At 37.5% G+C, this 15,338-nt stretch overlaps 1 protein-coding gene across 1 annotated transcript in view; it reads left to right on the top strand.

The window, feature by feature from the left end:
• Window positions 1–15,338, top strand: part of STX18 (syntaxin 18) — a gene marked incomplete in the record, with an annotated part of 99,085 nt that overhangs the window by 67,235 nt on the left and 16,512 nt on the right. The window contains 4 exon segments of the mRNA XM_072406885.1: window positions 1–85; window positions 200–245; window positions 8,884–9,002; window positions 10,060–10,148. Of these exon segments, the coding sequence (XP_072262986.1) occupies window positions 1–85; window positions 200–245; window positions 8,884–9,002; window positions 10,060–10,148 (339 nt within the window).

Genomic DNA, 15,338 nt, shown 5'->3' with positions numbered 1-15,338 from the left:
GACACAGAGCGTGATCAGATCGACCAAGATGCGCAGACTTTTATGAGAACGTGTTTTGATGCCATCCAGCAGCTTAGAACCGAAGGTGAGTGAAAATACCTGGCTTGAGTTCCTCCGTTCCATTGTATTTAATTTTTGTATTATTTGATTGCAGATTGCTTTGGTATTGTATAGTCTCTTTATTTCTACTTCTTGAAAGGTGCAGCTGCTCATCCAGAGTCTCGTCCCACTGTTATGACTGTGTGGTATATAGGCTGCTAACATTACTACTAAAACTACTGATAGTCATCATCAGTCATATATACACAGACATATAGATCATCATTACCTTAATATCACCATATTGGGCAAACATATGGATTTGAGTGACTCTTACAAGACCCAAATAGTTTACCTACCATAAGATCAAAGGAAGGGTAAGGAGGGTATGAAGGGTAAGGAGAAATTGGCTTGTTTTTAGGTACATTACACGGTACACTTTCTTAAGGTAACTTAGACATATTCAATATATTAAAATGTCATTATTTATTCCAATACATATACATAAAAAAAATTTAGACCCAATATCAAATTCTTTATGCAATTAAAGCAAAATTGAATATGCGTTGTCCTTTGTCCTTGACACGTTTCGCTAGCAGGCTTCTTCAGAAGGACATTTCAAAGAGTTGTATAAACTTTAAATTTCATATCTGTAGAACACCATAGAATGTTCTTTAAGTTTATAATCAATTTCTCAATCAAGTTCCAAATCAATCAATCAATCAAAAATCAATATTATTTAATATTCACAGGAAGGGATTCCAACATTCAATTCATGTAAGGCTTGCAACAACCTTAATGGAGATCCCTTCCTGTGCTTTCTTTAGAGAAATTTCTCAGAACATTTGGCACGTTGCACTTTGCAGTGTATGGGACTGTTTAGCCTCATACCATTTAAAGAAAGTGCACATGCTAACTTCTGTCCACTGCCAAGAACTGGACATTACAGCAATGTAACAATGCATTCGCCTGTCCCATTCCATCACAAGTGCTGCCATCTTCTTCCTGTTTTGATCTTCAGCCATTTTCCTTGGTTGAGCCAGGATGAAATAACCCCTGTGCAGGCTCGTGAAAAATCTTTATGTGCCTGCAGCCCCAGGACTTTCTTTGCTTCCTGGCTTCCTATGCTCCTGCCCATGCACAATTAGGCAGGGAAGTATGTATTTTTGCAGAAGGGGCTTTGCCTGTAGCTTTCTGCAGTAAAACCCCGCTGATTGCAGATTTTGAAATTGGAACATTAGTTCTGTTGCCAGATAACACAGGACACCTTTACAAGTCTTGACAGATCAGAGTTGTTTTGGCTGCAGAAATTGACCTACACAATACTCGGTAGGTAATTTTCATGTTTTTGTTTATCAGTGTATTTTTTTTTAGCTAAGGTAATCACTTGAAAGATATTACAGTAAATCCTTGTGAAAACAGATCTTTGCAAGGTTACTAAACATATTACATTGAACCATACACATATTACCAGTTGCAGAAGTATACAGTTAATTCCGTGTTTAGTGGAAACTCCAGCAGGAATTACAGCATTAGGTCTATGATAGGTCTCTATCAGTTACACACAGTGCTGCAATATTTCCTCATTTCATTTTGTAGTGATGCCAACTCTGTAAATCCATAGTGATTGTAGGTTTCTGAATAACATGGACCCTCCTATTGGATTCCCCAAATAGACAATTTGTGTATCATTAATGTTCTTTTAGCACCCAGACTTTTTACTTGGCAGCAGACTATTGCAGCAAAGAGAGTGTGAGAGATACATGAGCATAACATAATGTGGTCTGGCTACCATGTAAGATGTGGACCTAGGAACTGAAGCACTTTGATCATCTTTTCCTACGACTGTTTGAATTCAGAAATTTGCATTAAAGATTGGTAGCCAGAGATCATATGGGCAGCACGGTGGCTCAGAGGTTAGCACTGTGGCCTTTGCAGCACTAGGTACCAGGACACTACCTGCATGGAGTTTACAAGTTCTCCCTGGGTTTGCTTGAATTTCTTCTGAGCACTCTGGTTTCCTTCCACATTACAAAAACATGCAGTTAGGTGAATGGCTTCGCCCCAAATTGACCTTATACTGTGGTAATGACATGACCATGGTTGGGACATTAGATTGTGAGCTCCTTTAAGGGACAGCTAGTAACATGACTATGGACTTTGTAAAGTGCTGCGTAATATGTCAGTGGTATATAAATACTGTGTAATAATAATATTAAAAAAGCTTGGTTGCTTTTATTCTATGAATGTAAGTACTGTGCTTTGGTAATGTTGACATCTGCCCTGTTCAGTGATGTAACTTGTGAATTTTAATAATGGGTCTACTTAGGCTGATAGATTCTCTTAGTGGGACAAAACCTTTTAACCAATATCCTGCTATTTAAATAGATTCAGTTTGTTCCTTAATTGATGGCCTTCCTAAATATCAACCATTAGTCAGTGCACTTGGCTTCCTATTCTTCCACTCCTGAGTCTGGGAACAATATAATATAGAGCAGGGCAAGGTTAACTTGGGATAAAGGGTCATCTGAAGCAATTTTAGTTGCAGTTTTCTGAATGATTTTCCATAACAATGTGGTACAGTCACCTGCACCAAGTGTACTATTTCCTGTGCTGGCGTCTGTATTCCGCTCATGTAGCTGTGTAGTAATGAGAAACCATTTATTGATGAACTCAGCCTGTTCCTCATTCACACAAATTTACTGCCATTCCAGTCTTTTCACATTCAGTTATTAGGTTTGGGAGATGTTAGCGGAAAGTTTGATCTTACGTTATAAGCATAGAGAGGGAACAAGTACTGTTTTTCTTTTGCTACAGCTAAAGTTTAATACACACACCTCCAAATTATACCCCCATGCTTTTAAACATACAGTTAGGTCCATAAATATTTGGACAGAAACAACTTTTTTCTAATTTTGGTTCTGTACATTACCACAATTCATTTTAAATGTAACAACTCAGATGCAGTTGAACTGCAGACATTCAGCTTTAATTCATTGGGTTGAACAAAAAGATTGCATAAAAATGTGGGGAACTAAAGCCTTTTTTGTTGCAATCGGTTTTTATTAAATTTTTAGAACATAACAAAACATGTACAGAAAATGGCACATACAAAAACATGAGGGCTCTCGGCCCTTCCTTGCAAAAACACAAAATACAAAAAGTGACATTTTTCTTTATTATGAAACACCTCCCAATCAATTTGACTGCATTTAGCTGGATTTGGGCAAAGTTTACATAAGCCTTTCTATTTTTGAGGCTTATAAGTGGCTTGCACCTCACAGTGCACTCTGTATTTACTTTCTTGCAATCTTCTCTTTATGGTAGACTTGGATATCGATACGCCTACTGTCCTCTATTTTGCTTCTGTTTTGTATTCGCATATCAACGATATTGCGATTAGACACTGCCTTGTTTAATTTTGGTCTTTATCATAACTTTTTCTATTTTTATCTTTATCATTAGGATTTATTTGCAGTTCTTTTAAAACATAATAGGTTGTGCAGTGAGATTAGAATTTTGGTCACTTACACAACTCCAAGACTTCCCCAGGACTGGCCCAAATTTCTGGACCTTTCCTCCTTGTTCTGTTTTCTTTCTGTCTTTTTTCAACTTTCTGCAGATTTAAGAGCTTAAAACTAATCTTTTCAAAAACTCTCCTCCTTTCGTTTAAACCCCCTCTACTCTCTCACTATTCCATATTCCCCCTCCAGACCTCATAGATTGTAAGCTCTTTTGAGCAGGGACCTCTCCTCTTTCTTCAGGGTGGCCCTAATTGATCCAGCAGCATCCTTGCTCTTTCTCCACATTATCCAAAAATGTTTTGAAGATAATCTTCTAGATTGTAAGCTCTTCTGGGCAGGGTCATCTCCTCCTCCTGAGTTGTTGTTTGTATCTGTCTGTCATTTGCAACCTCCATTTATTGTACAGCGCTGTGTAATGTTTTGGTACTTTATATATACAGTTTATTAATAACAATGTCATTTCATGTATACCTGTGTGTATATACCTGTGTGTATTTCAAGTATTTCCCAAATCCTAATGTTGCACCGTTTTTTTTTTTTTGCAGCGCTTACTGTCTTCATATTAATGTGCTCATTAATTCATATCACAGTCCTCAGTTGAGGGTTTGTGTTAAATGAACTGTATTATCTTGATATATATATGTACAATTTAAAGGAAACCTAAACTTAGGAAGTATGGTTAATGTCATCACTATCTTCCTCTATTGAGTTATAGCTCCCTGGCTGATAATCTGATCCAGTGGCTTTAGTACCTTTAAATTCACTGGCGTAGGATAAGCATTTTTTTTTCCACAATACTTACGTTTTTAAATAGTCATTATATATTCAGGTGTTGTAAAAGTAAATTTCATTAATTTTTTGCTTTACGATTAAGCTAATCAACCTCCCCCACCCCTTGGAATAACATTCTTACAGCATTATTAACTTAAAATAGGGGTAAAACTAATTAACCCCTAACTCATTACAGTAGGTGATTACATTATTTTAAAATGCAACCATCAGGAGCATGGCTGCAAATTCTGACTCGGTTCCAGCTGTTATTTTCACCCTTCCTAGGTTGAATTTTATTTCTGTGCAGCAGTAGCAGTTTTGCTACAAACTTGGTGGTAAGGTTGTTTCTAGTAACTTTCTCAGCTACAGCTTGCTACCCAAGGGGTTCCTATTGTTTGTCTATAGGTTGGCCTGGCCCGGATCTCTGAGATCTATACAATTTGGCCATGAAATTGCTGCTGAAGGGAAGATCAACCAACCTATAATTTATTCTTTCCCTTTGGTTTCAATAGATTTTTAATACATTTGTTCAAATTTTATACAAAAACAAGAGCATTACAAATTATAGAAATACACATCATATACAATAGGATACAATTTAAACAACATAATCACAAAACAAATACCAAAACAACCAGTAGAGTGTCATGACATTTCTGAGTACAAATGGATTAGGTTGGTAGTGTACCAGGATTGGTATGAGCCTGAAACATACTAGCTACCACCAAACAGGTAAAACAAAATTAATCTTTCTCTTTAATAGAGATCATGTGACCAAATGCTTTACTGTTATTATTATTAATAAACAGTACCGTGTTTCCCCGATTTTAAGACATCCCCATTAAATAAGCCACCCCCCATTTTTGAAAAAATAATTAAAATAAGACACTCACCCGTGAATAAGACTTGCTCTGAGATCCGATCCTGTGTGTGTCCCCTTGAGTGCTCATTAATTCATATCACAGTCCTCAGTTGAGGGTTTGTGTTAAATGAACTGTATTATCTTGATATATATATGTACAATTTAAAGGAAACCTGTACTTAGGAAGTATGGTTAATGTCATCACTATCTTCCTTTATTGAGTTATAGCTCCCTGGCTGATAATCTGATCCAGTGGCTTTATTACCTTTAAATTCACTGACATAGGATAAGCATTTTTTTTCCCACAATACTTACAATTTTACTGATTTTAAATAGTCATTATGTATTCAGGTGTTGTAAAAGTAAATTTCATTAATTTTTTGCTTTACGATTAAGCTAATCAACCTCCCCACCCCTTGGAATAACACTCTTACAGTATTATTAACTTAAAATAGGGGTAAAACTAATTAACCCCTAACTCATTACAGTAGGTGATTACATTATTTTAAAATCAGGAGCATGGCTGCAAATTCTGACTCGGTTCCAGCGGTTATTTTCACCCTTCCTAGGCTGAAAGTTATTTCTGTGCAGCAGTAGCAGTTTTGCTACAAACTTGGTGGTAAGGTTGTTTCTAGTAACTTTCTCAGTTACAGCTTGCTACCCAAGGGGGTCCTATTGTTTGTCTATAGGTTGGCCCGGCCCCGGATCTCTGAGATCTATACAATTTGGCCATGAAATTGCTGCTGAAGGGAAGATCAACCAACCTATAATTTATTCTTTCCCTTTGGTTTCAATGGATTTTTAATACATTTGTTCAATTTTTATACAAAAACAAGAGCATTACAAATTATAGAAATACACATCATATACAATAAGATACAATTTAAACAACATAACAATCACAAACCAAATACCAAAACAACCAGTACAGTGTCATGACATTTCTGAGTACAAACGGATTAGGTTGGTAGTGTACCAGGATTGGTATGAGCCTGAAACATACTAGCTACCACCAAACAGGTAAAACAAAATTAATCTTTCCCTTTAATAGAGATCATGTGACCAAATGCTTTACTGTTATTATTATTAATAAACAGTAGTTATATAGTGCCAACATATTACGCAGCACTGTACATTAAATAGGATTTACAAATGACAAATACAGACAGTGACACAGGAGGAGGAGAGGACCCTGCCCACAAGAGCTAACAATCTAGCAGAATCTTGCTGTTACTCTTTATTTGTGGGTGGTAACAGGGCCGTTTACATACATATTAACATTTGAGCACAGGTTCACTTTAGTTTTCGGGGATTATAAATTCAGGCAATATTTACTGCTTTGAATGTATACTGTCAAGATGAGGGCTTGGTCCGATGCTGCAGCTTTTCTTTAGTGGATCTGAGATGCCTTCAGAGTGATTTTCTGGCTCAGGGTTTCTGAATGGTTTCTGAAATGGAAGCTGTTTATCTGTTACTGAGCTGCCCTGATTTACAGATGAAGTGTGCTTGTCGCACTGCAGTAATAATTGGTATCTCTAATACGTTTAAATACTGGATGGAGATCAAACAATTTAGTCAGAAATTCACACGGGCTGTCTGCAACAATGTGCGTACCTAAAAGTGGACGTCTAAAATAGAAGATAAAAAGACTTTTACAAAATGGACCATATTCCACATCAAACCCATCTCTGTGGAGCGGTAAAATATGTGTTTGCCTTCCTCCTATAGGGTATTAGTAAAGGCTTAATGCAATAATTAGAAATGCTTTTATCACATTAATAGATTTTCTTTGTACTAAGGCTTGAGAGGCATTTTGTTCCTTTTCAATTAAAAACTATTATACTCTATAATTGAGATGGTAACAAGAACAAAATGATGTGATTGGAGCTGTAATGGGAAAGTCTATTATTTCTATAGCTGAATATGCATGGTATTTTCTCTTAATGCATTCCTTTGCTCAGTATAGCCCTGGCCTGCCCGTCTGTATCTTTCATTGCTTGTATGAGTGTACTTAATTTAATACAGAGTTCAATATTCTTCCAGTGGTTTCTGATTTCCTAGTATTAATTCAAGAACATTTAATTAATTTATGAGCCCAGTGGATAGAGAAGGCTTTTCAGTCACCCATTACGATCTCACACATCTTCTCTTTTCTGTCTACTTGTTCTTCATGCTAAAGCTTAAGGCCCAGTCCTAAGCAAAACTATGTCTTTTATGTTCTGGATAGGATGAGGAAAGATCAGAACCAGTTAAGTTTTAAATGATCTGTGTCCCCATAGAGAGGATTTTCTTTTTTTCCTTTAATGACTGACAGATCTCCTGGACAGGAAATGAGGGCATCTTCCTCTTGGGGACACTCAATTGCAATGCTGACAGAGCTTTACAACCTTCCTGGAAAAGCAGTTCATTTTGCTGCTCATGTCTCTGTTAGAGGTGGAGGGGGTATCCTGTTCTGTATAACACCTGTTAAATAGATTGGAAGAAAAGGTAAATTTGCTTGTTGGGCCAAACAAAGCTTTTAACCAGTCTTCTTAACTTTTTTATATACAGTACTTAATTTCTTGTTGTCTATAACTTCACTTAAGCTTCACTGACCTGTCTATTAATCTGTAGTTTGCAGTGGGTTCTGTACCCTGCTATGTGGAAGTGATCAGGCAAACAAATGGTTGCAGATCACATCCACATATCTGCACCGAGTGTCTGTTTCTAGTGTGTGACCTTGTCTAGTGTTTTCTCTGTGCTCTGTTTTTTTTTACATTCTGTGTCACCTTCCTGTGCCACCTCGTGCCCAATGTCCTTCTCCAGACTGTGTCCTTTTCCTTTGCTCCAAACACTGGTATTCTCTTTTCTTTACACTTACTGGCAAATCCTAGCTGTCAAAGATGGCAGCTGATACTTTCAGTGTGATTTCAGCAGCAAAAAAATCTGCTTCCTTCAAATATGTACTTTGATGTAAAGTTCAGAGTGATAAATTAAAATTGTAATCTTTGTATCATTTATGCTTTATTTATCTGCAGAAAGAAGCTCATCCCTTTGATCTGCAGATCAATAAAACATTTGGATTTTTCATGCATATTACTGTGGAAAAAAAACATGTGGAAAAAACGATTGCCTTGCTTTTCGTCCTGCCCATTATCACAGTTCAGTAATTCTGAACCTGGAAAAAAGCTCATAATGCAGATGTTCATTGATTTCCTATTGGCTGTCAATATGATGGGAAAGAAAGGATGGCCATAAACAATTGTATGAGATGTTTAGTTGGGTTTTAGCCTGGCTGATATTCTTTAGCAAGGAAGGAGCTATGGTACATATTCATATTTTGTGATTTCAACAACAATCAGCATCTGATCTATTTGTTATAATACACAGGCAGTGTGTTATCATACTCTTATAGAATACACCTAGGTTGTCTGCCATGCCTTGATCATTTTATATGGATTTTGTTACATTTTCACGTTAATGGAAACAGCATTTTACTATAATGTATAAACTTTGGCTTACCTTCTGTAACTTTTGTATTACCTTGATGCCATTAAAATTCCTTGGTTACAACCCTTGATTTTTATTTTTTTTTTGACAAGAGTCTTGTGTTTCTTAAGAGTGCTGCTTATTCTTAGGATTTTGATAACCCAAGGTAATGTTTTAATGTATTCAATGGTTTAGTATTGTTTTGTATTTTGCCTGTAGGTCAAGGCTAGAACCAGAACAGTTCCAGAAAGTGAAGACACGCCAGTTAACCGAAACAAATCCCCTGAGGAATACAGAAGAGAAAGAGGAAGGCAAACCATCAATAGAAGAAACTACAGGTGAAATATACAGTATATGACTTACTATAGACTTCTTACAATTCCATAAACTTGACTGGGGGAACACATTTTTTTTTTTTTTTTCAGATTTGTATATTGTTGCTAATCAAAGTTTTCTTTACGAAAATAAATTTAATTGTACACAGGGTAGTTCTATATGTCATTGCAATATTTACATTTTTTGTTTTTATACATTTTTTTACATTTTTTTTTTTTACATTGTAGCAAAGTGTTTCTCACTGTTTCTAACTGTGGGAGAACCCTTGAAAATAACTTTCAAGTCTTTAGGGAACCCCTTATAATTACTACCGGTATATCCACAGCTCAGAGTACATTAGCGTGGTGGTCAGTGGGAAGAATGTCCCTTACTTTGCTGTGCAATGGGAAAGCTGCAACCCTTACAGATATCCAAAAGATAATTGGTGTCAACTGACCTAATAAGCACAAAGGAACCCCTAGCAGCCTCTGGAGGAACCCTAAGGTGACACGGAACACTGGTTGAAAAACTCTTGTCGTAAATCAATATTGAAGACATGTAAACTATGATGGAACACATGTGGAATTATGTTTTAAACAAAAGTGTTTATATAAAAAGTGAATATATATTTTTTTTATTTTGTATTCTTCAAAAATAACCATTAATTGTTTTGATGACAACTTAGCACATTGTGCCACCTATTACAGTTTTCTATGATGGGGTGACAGCACTACTTCTTCTGAATTCAGAACAGAATTGCTAGTCTAGTGCAGGCTGTGTCTAGTTTTGCTGATTATCCCAGTTCTGGACCTCTCACTTACGGTTCTGTAGCTTTTTAGCCACACCTAGTCCTGCCCTCTGCATTGGCAGCACTATCTTTGTTGCCATATTCTCCCTTTGCAAGCTGCAATGTCCGGAAGGGGGAGTTTGTGAGACACAAATAATGAAGTCAGTGAAGGTAAATGAAGCTTTTTTTGTTTACTTTGACAGTGGTTCATCGCTTGGTAACTGAATTTGGTGTTTATTCAGTAGTAGTCTTTGGTTTTACTATAACTGTTTGTATTCCCTTCTCTTGGACAGAAAGGACAGTGTCTGAGGCTCAGAGTACTTCTGGACTTTGGGATGATGGTCTAGGTGAAGACGAACTGTCTCCAGAGGACATTCAAATGGTAACCTATTAAATTCTTTCTAAAAACCTGCAGGCAAAGTGATTTTTTTTGTACTTTACAGTATCATTTAATATGCTTGCACAACATTTTATTTATCTTAAAACAGATCTAAATGAACAAAATGCTTGGCAGGGATGAATGAAGTACATTCACATCAAAGGGATTTCAGCTTCTTTTATATAGCACTATAAATTGTTTCTGTCCTTCACTTCGGCACTTTTCTCATTGTGAATGCTTGTGTTATGTAGAGACAATAATTGTAATTCTGCTGTTGTTAAATTAAAAAGCTTTGAGGATAACTATAACATAAGGTGTCTGTTTTAGCACTTAAATTGCCAAGTAAAGGGTTACAATGAAGTGGACTGCAGACTAGAGAACTGTACATTTTAACAAAATCAGTTGGTCTATTGATGCAACTACTTTTCAACTTGATATGGATGTTGTACACTGCACACACACATTTCTTGATCTGTAAATATCAAATGCTGCCTAATAAGCCAAGTGTACCTTACCTGTCCTTAATCTGATACCAAATTTACCAATCAATAACTCAAGAATTGCCTAAAGCAGAAAGGCAAATCCGACTGGTCATATGACATATGCAATATGATTTCCATTGTGTCTGCCATTGACACTGCTTTCACAATAAAGCAAGAATGCTGTACTTGGGAGGGCTGGTGAGTTCATCTTTTTTCATGAATTTTACATGGCACTATCCATGGTTGTCACTTCAAAGCACCCTTCCTCTTTTATAAGGTCCGTTTGCTTTAAGGAGTGCATTACTATGAACATTGTCACTGAACACAACAGACGATGGGACGAGATATCCTATGCGGTTCACTACATGGAAATTAGGAAGAATTGGCACTTTTGTAAGCACAATTTTCATGGGAAAGCCATAAGTTGTATACCTTACAAACCTTTTTTTCTGTTCACTTATTTTGCCACCGTAAGTTACTCCAACAACTCTTTGTGCCTTCTCATATTTATATGCCTAAACACTTATCCTGTCCCGATTTCCATGAAGATGGAAAAGTGTTTTGCCTGAGAGTAGTTAGATCAGTGGCAGCTATATTAATTTTCCTACTTTAAATTTGCTATGATCGCTGTTACTTTTCCTTTAATCTTTGCAGCTACTTCCTAAATCGAAGCACCGCTGTTATCTGTACCAACACAGCGATCCTTAGTTCTGTGCCTATTGTTCCACTACAGAGGGTAAAGGTTTATAAAAGCAGCTGCTTTGACTTAGCCTGTCTTTTATAATGTGCAATGATGGAACAGGCAAAGCAAAGTAGGAGATGGTTATCTCTTATTTTATTTTGTTAAAAGGTAAAAGTATTATAATTTATCTGTTTGAACTGCTTCTGGAATGGTATGAAACATTTTCTGTGGAATGTATGTGTGTTGGAAACCAGCAAAGACTAGGAAGTAAAAACGCTTCTGTCATTGGATTGGAAAAAAAAAAAACTTTGATATGAAATCCTTCATTTAGTATGTACAGATTCTAAAAATATGCCAAGATAGGTAAAAAATCCTGTAATCCTTCTTTGGGATAAGTCACTATTATACTTTACACACCAGCTGAATCTTTATATGAGATTTCTAGTAGGATTATCTGCACCAATTGTTGAGAGAGGAGGTGGACAGGATAAGTGACTTGCACACTCTATACGCTTTATTGCTTTTTACACTTCGCTTACCTACTGACTTCAGCTTTAAACCATCTGAAGCTATACTTTTTATACTTTGTAGAAGGAAATGTTTAGTGCCTTTATTACCTTCTCAAAGTTCAAGAGGAGCAATACAGTTCAGCAACCCTTAATAAAAAAATGTCAATGTGGAGTCATGGGTGTCAATGGGAGTGTATATGTATATATTTGGCTATGTATGGAACTTGTGCAGGGCGCTTGTACGGAAACATAACTATGCAGACTATGTTTCTAACTGCTTGCTTTCTGCAGTCAATTGACATATTGTGTGATCAAGCTACATTTTGTACGCAGAAAGCCAAGACCATGGATCAAGGGTCAAATGGAAAAAACCTTCCAGGCTATAAGGCTATGTACACATGTCAGATGATTGTAGTCGGATACAAGCTGATTGGCTTGTCTTGGGCGAGAATCTGACGTGTACAGGGGTCGCACATCCCCATTCATGGATCTGTCAGTCAGGGAATGAACGACTGCAATTCAAATGAAGGGACAAGAGCTTGGCGGGGTGCCGCTCGCCCGTTCGTTTTCCCCTCTCGGCTTTGTATGTACAGCGCTTTTTTATTAATCTTTCAGCTGTTTGCCTCTGGAAATAATTGTAAAATATTATTTATATTTCTAATGAAAACAATTTGACTTTACTAGCTGGAAATATGTTTTTTCTACTTGTGGTTTTGGCTTTCCAATGGACAAATACAACAGTTTAACAAGTGGGCCATAGCCTATATACAGTATTTCTTGGAATTTACCCATTGTTCAGATTTGAGGGTTTTCATTTTTGCTTGGGTTTCCACTTTAAGCAAAAAAATTTTATAGTGTTTAAGACTTAAATGCAAAATTTCTCCGCAGAGACATCTGTCCTCTGTTTTTTCTTGTATTCGTAGTTGGTGTTCTTGCACATTTCAGGTTCCGTTTGAATAGCCAAGTGATGAAGGTAGTGGTTACAGTTCGTATCTGGAGCCAGATCGTCTGTACCTTTTATTTACTCTCTTTTTACTCAGCCTCTGTGTTCAGTAATTCAAAGTGTCAGTGAAGGTTGGTGATCCAGCATGTAATACTCTTTATTCTGTAGCCCAGCAAAACCCACATGGGAAGAGAGAAGTAATGTGCAATTGTGTTTGGGTTTCTGCATAACTTGCTATGTGCTACAGCTTGCTGGGTGCCCCCTAGGAAGTGGGCACCTGGTCTCAAACCCTTCTCATGGCTCACTATTGGTCAATGGGACTGTTGAGAGATGGGCATGGCTTGCTAGTGATGCTGATACGTTGGCATTAATACTTTAAATTACGTGTATATCTGAGGATTGACCATACTGACCACTTTCTTGGTGCACCTTTCATTACCATTTAAGGATTTTAGCCAAAAAGATAAAGAAACTGCCCATCTCTTTTTTTTATCTATCTGTCTGTATTTAAAGGTTGGGGTGTCTGTGATTGCAGCTTGGTAAACAAATATACCTGTGTTTTGCAGGTTTATTACTAGTACACCTACCTAGTACACTTATTACTAGTGACCTACCACATCTGTCTGGCTGGAGCTGGAAGTGGATATATAAATATAATATGTTGTATCAAAGGCTGATACATCTTCCTCATACACTTACAGTAATCCTTCCAGATGACGAATCTGCACTTTTTGGATATCTGTTTTATTCCAGTAGACCAATCTTGCGTGCTAAATTGATTTTTAAAGATTAATAGCGGCTGCTGTCAGCAGCGCTGATTGCTTTTCTACCACCCAGACTTAACCAAGTGCTTTTCAGTCCAAGTGCTGTTCACAGCCAGAGACATTTGTCTCCATGCTGAATGCTTGTTTGGTTAGAATTGTACTCGGAAATAACTACAAGATAGGCAGATATATAGTGTACAGGTCGGTATATAGTCAGTACACAAAATAAAGGTACATTCTTGGCAGTAAACGGCACCACAGCATGACATTAAAATATGATCAGATGATTGAGATTGTGTATAAGACTTCGCATGAGAATAGGTTCTGATTACAAACTTATGAGAACTCTTACCACTCTGATAGAAGGTTTAGGTTGTGAAGTTGGCTTAATGGCATCTTTTTTTTTTTTTTTTTATTTTTTTTTTTTTACATGAGTGGCATAGAAGGCTTCAGGCTGATGATATTGGGCCTTTAGAAATCTGGCTTGATTGGCTCCTAACACCTCCACTAAATAGTAGGTCATAGACATGCACTGTGTTTATATATCATGTCTCCCAATATATAAATCATGAAATAGGCTTCAGGGCACTGTAACATAGTAAAAGCAGAAATAAAGTGAATCAATATTCACCTGTTACCATTCCGTTGCAAGCACTGCCATCTTCTTCCTTCTTCTCTTTCACATTTCAATCTTCATCTTGGTTTCTTGGGCTCGATGACATAAATCAGTCCGGTTTGCTGGGTATCTGATCATCTGGGCTGTGGCCAGGCAGGTAAGAATAAATATTGCAGAAGGGACATTGCATATGCCCTTTCTGCAATACACACCTGTCCAATTGCAAATTTTAATTCCACTTCAAGTTATACTCAACAACTCCAACCTACTGGCCTCTGGCTATCACACTTCTAAATAGCTGGTACATTGTCATTTACATACCTGCAAATGTTGCACAATGATTCTTCCCCTCACACCTGAAAATATGCCAATAAAGTGCACTAGTTCCCTGGTGGAATTTATGAATTTTCCTTTTCAGGTATACATTAAAACAAAATATACAAAAATGACTCCTAGAGGGACCCCCTAGACTAGGACAGAGATTACACCCTGGTAAACCCAGAGAGTTTACCTACACCTTCAGTCAACATATTCTCAACAAAGAAGATTTATAGTGCTTGTGTGAAGCTCTGGTCCAGCACTAGTACTCGGCAGATGCCAGTCCCCCAATCTAACTGTGTAATCTTCGCCTATAAAAAAAGCACCCACTCGGCCTTGGGAGACTGGTTGCATCTCCAGTGTGCAAGGGCTGGCAGAGGACCAGGACATCTCAGATATAGAAGTACAAGGTTCTTAAAAAGGCAAATCCAGAATACTAAGCCAAAGGTCATATACAAGTGATCAGTCCACCAGAAGAGTTATGCAAGGGGGAACACAAAGCAAAGTTGGGGTCACAGGCAATAGGTGGGCCAAGCAGCGTACAATCCAAGGGTCAGGAACAGGCAAAGTCAGGCACCAGCAGCAAGTCAGCCCAGCCTAATGCTACAGCAAGCACAGACCACTGTGAGCAGAGAGGCTATAAAGCCCCAGCAGCACAGAACTGAGATTAGGACCTACCCTGCTTATTAGCCTCAGCACAACTTCAAATACCCCTCAGCTCCACACAGTCTCAGAGCAGGGGATGCCAAGAGACCATTCAAAGCCAAAAGGGAGCCGGGGATGCCACAGACTGCAGATTAGAGGACTGACAGCTATTTACCTGACCTTCCCTGCTGCTGCAAGCAATGCTGTCAAAGAGACTGCACTGTCCTGAGATAA

Source organism: Pyxicephalus adspersus, chromosome 3 (genome assembly GCF_032062135.1).
Source record: "Pyxicephalus adspersus chromosome 3, UCB_Pads_2.0, whole genome shotgun sequence".
In the NCBI taxonomy this organism is placed as follows: Eukaryota; Metazoa; Chordata; class Amphibia; order Anura; family Pyxicephalidae; genus Pyxicephalus; species Pyxicephalus adspersus.
This window is presented reverse-complemented; position numbering and strand designations above follow the sequence as displayed.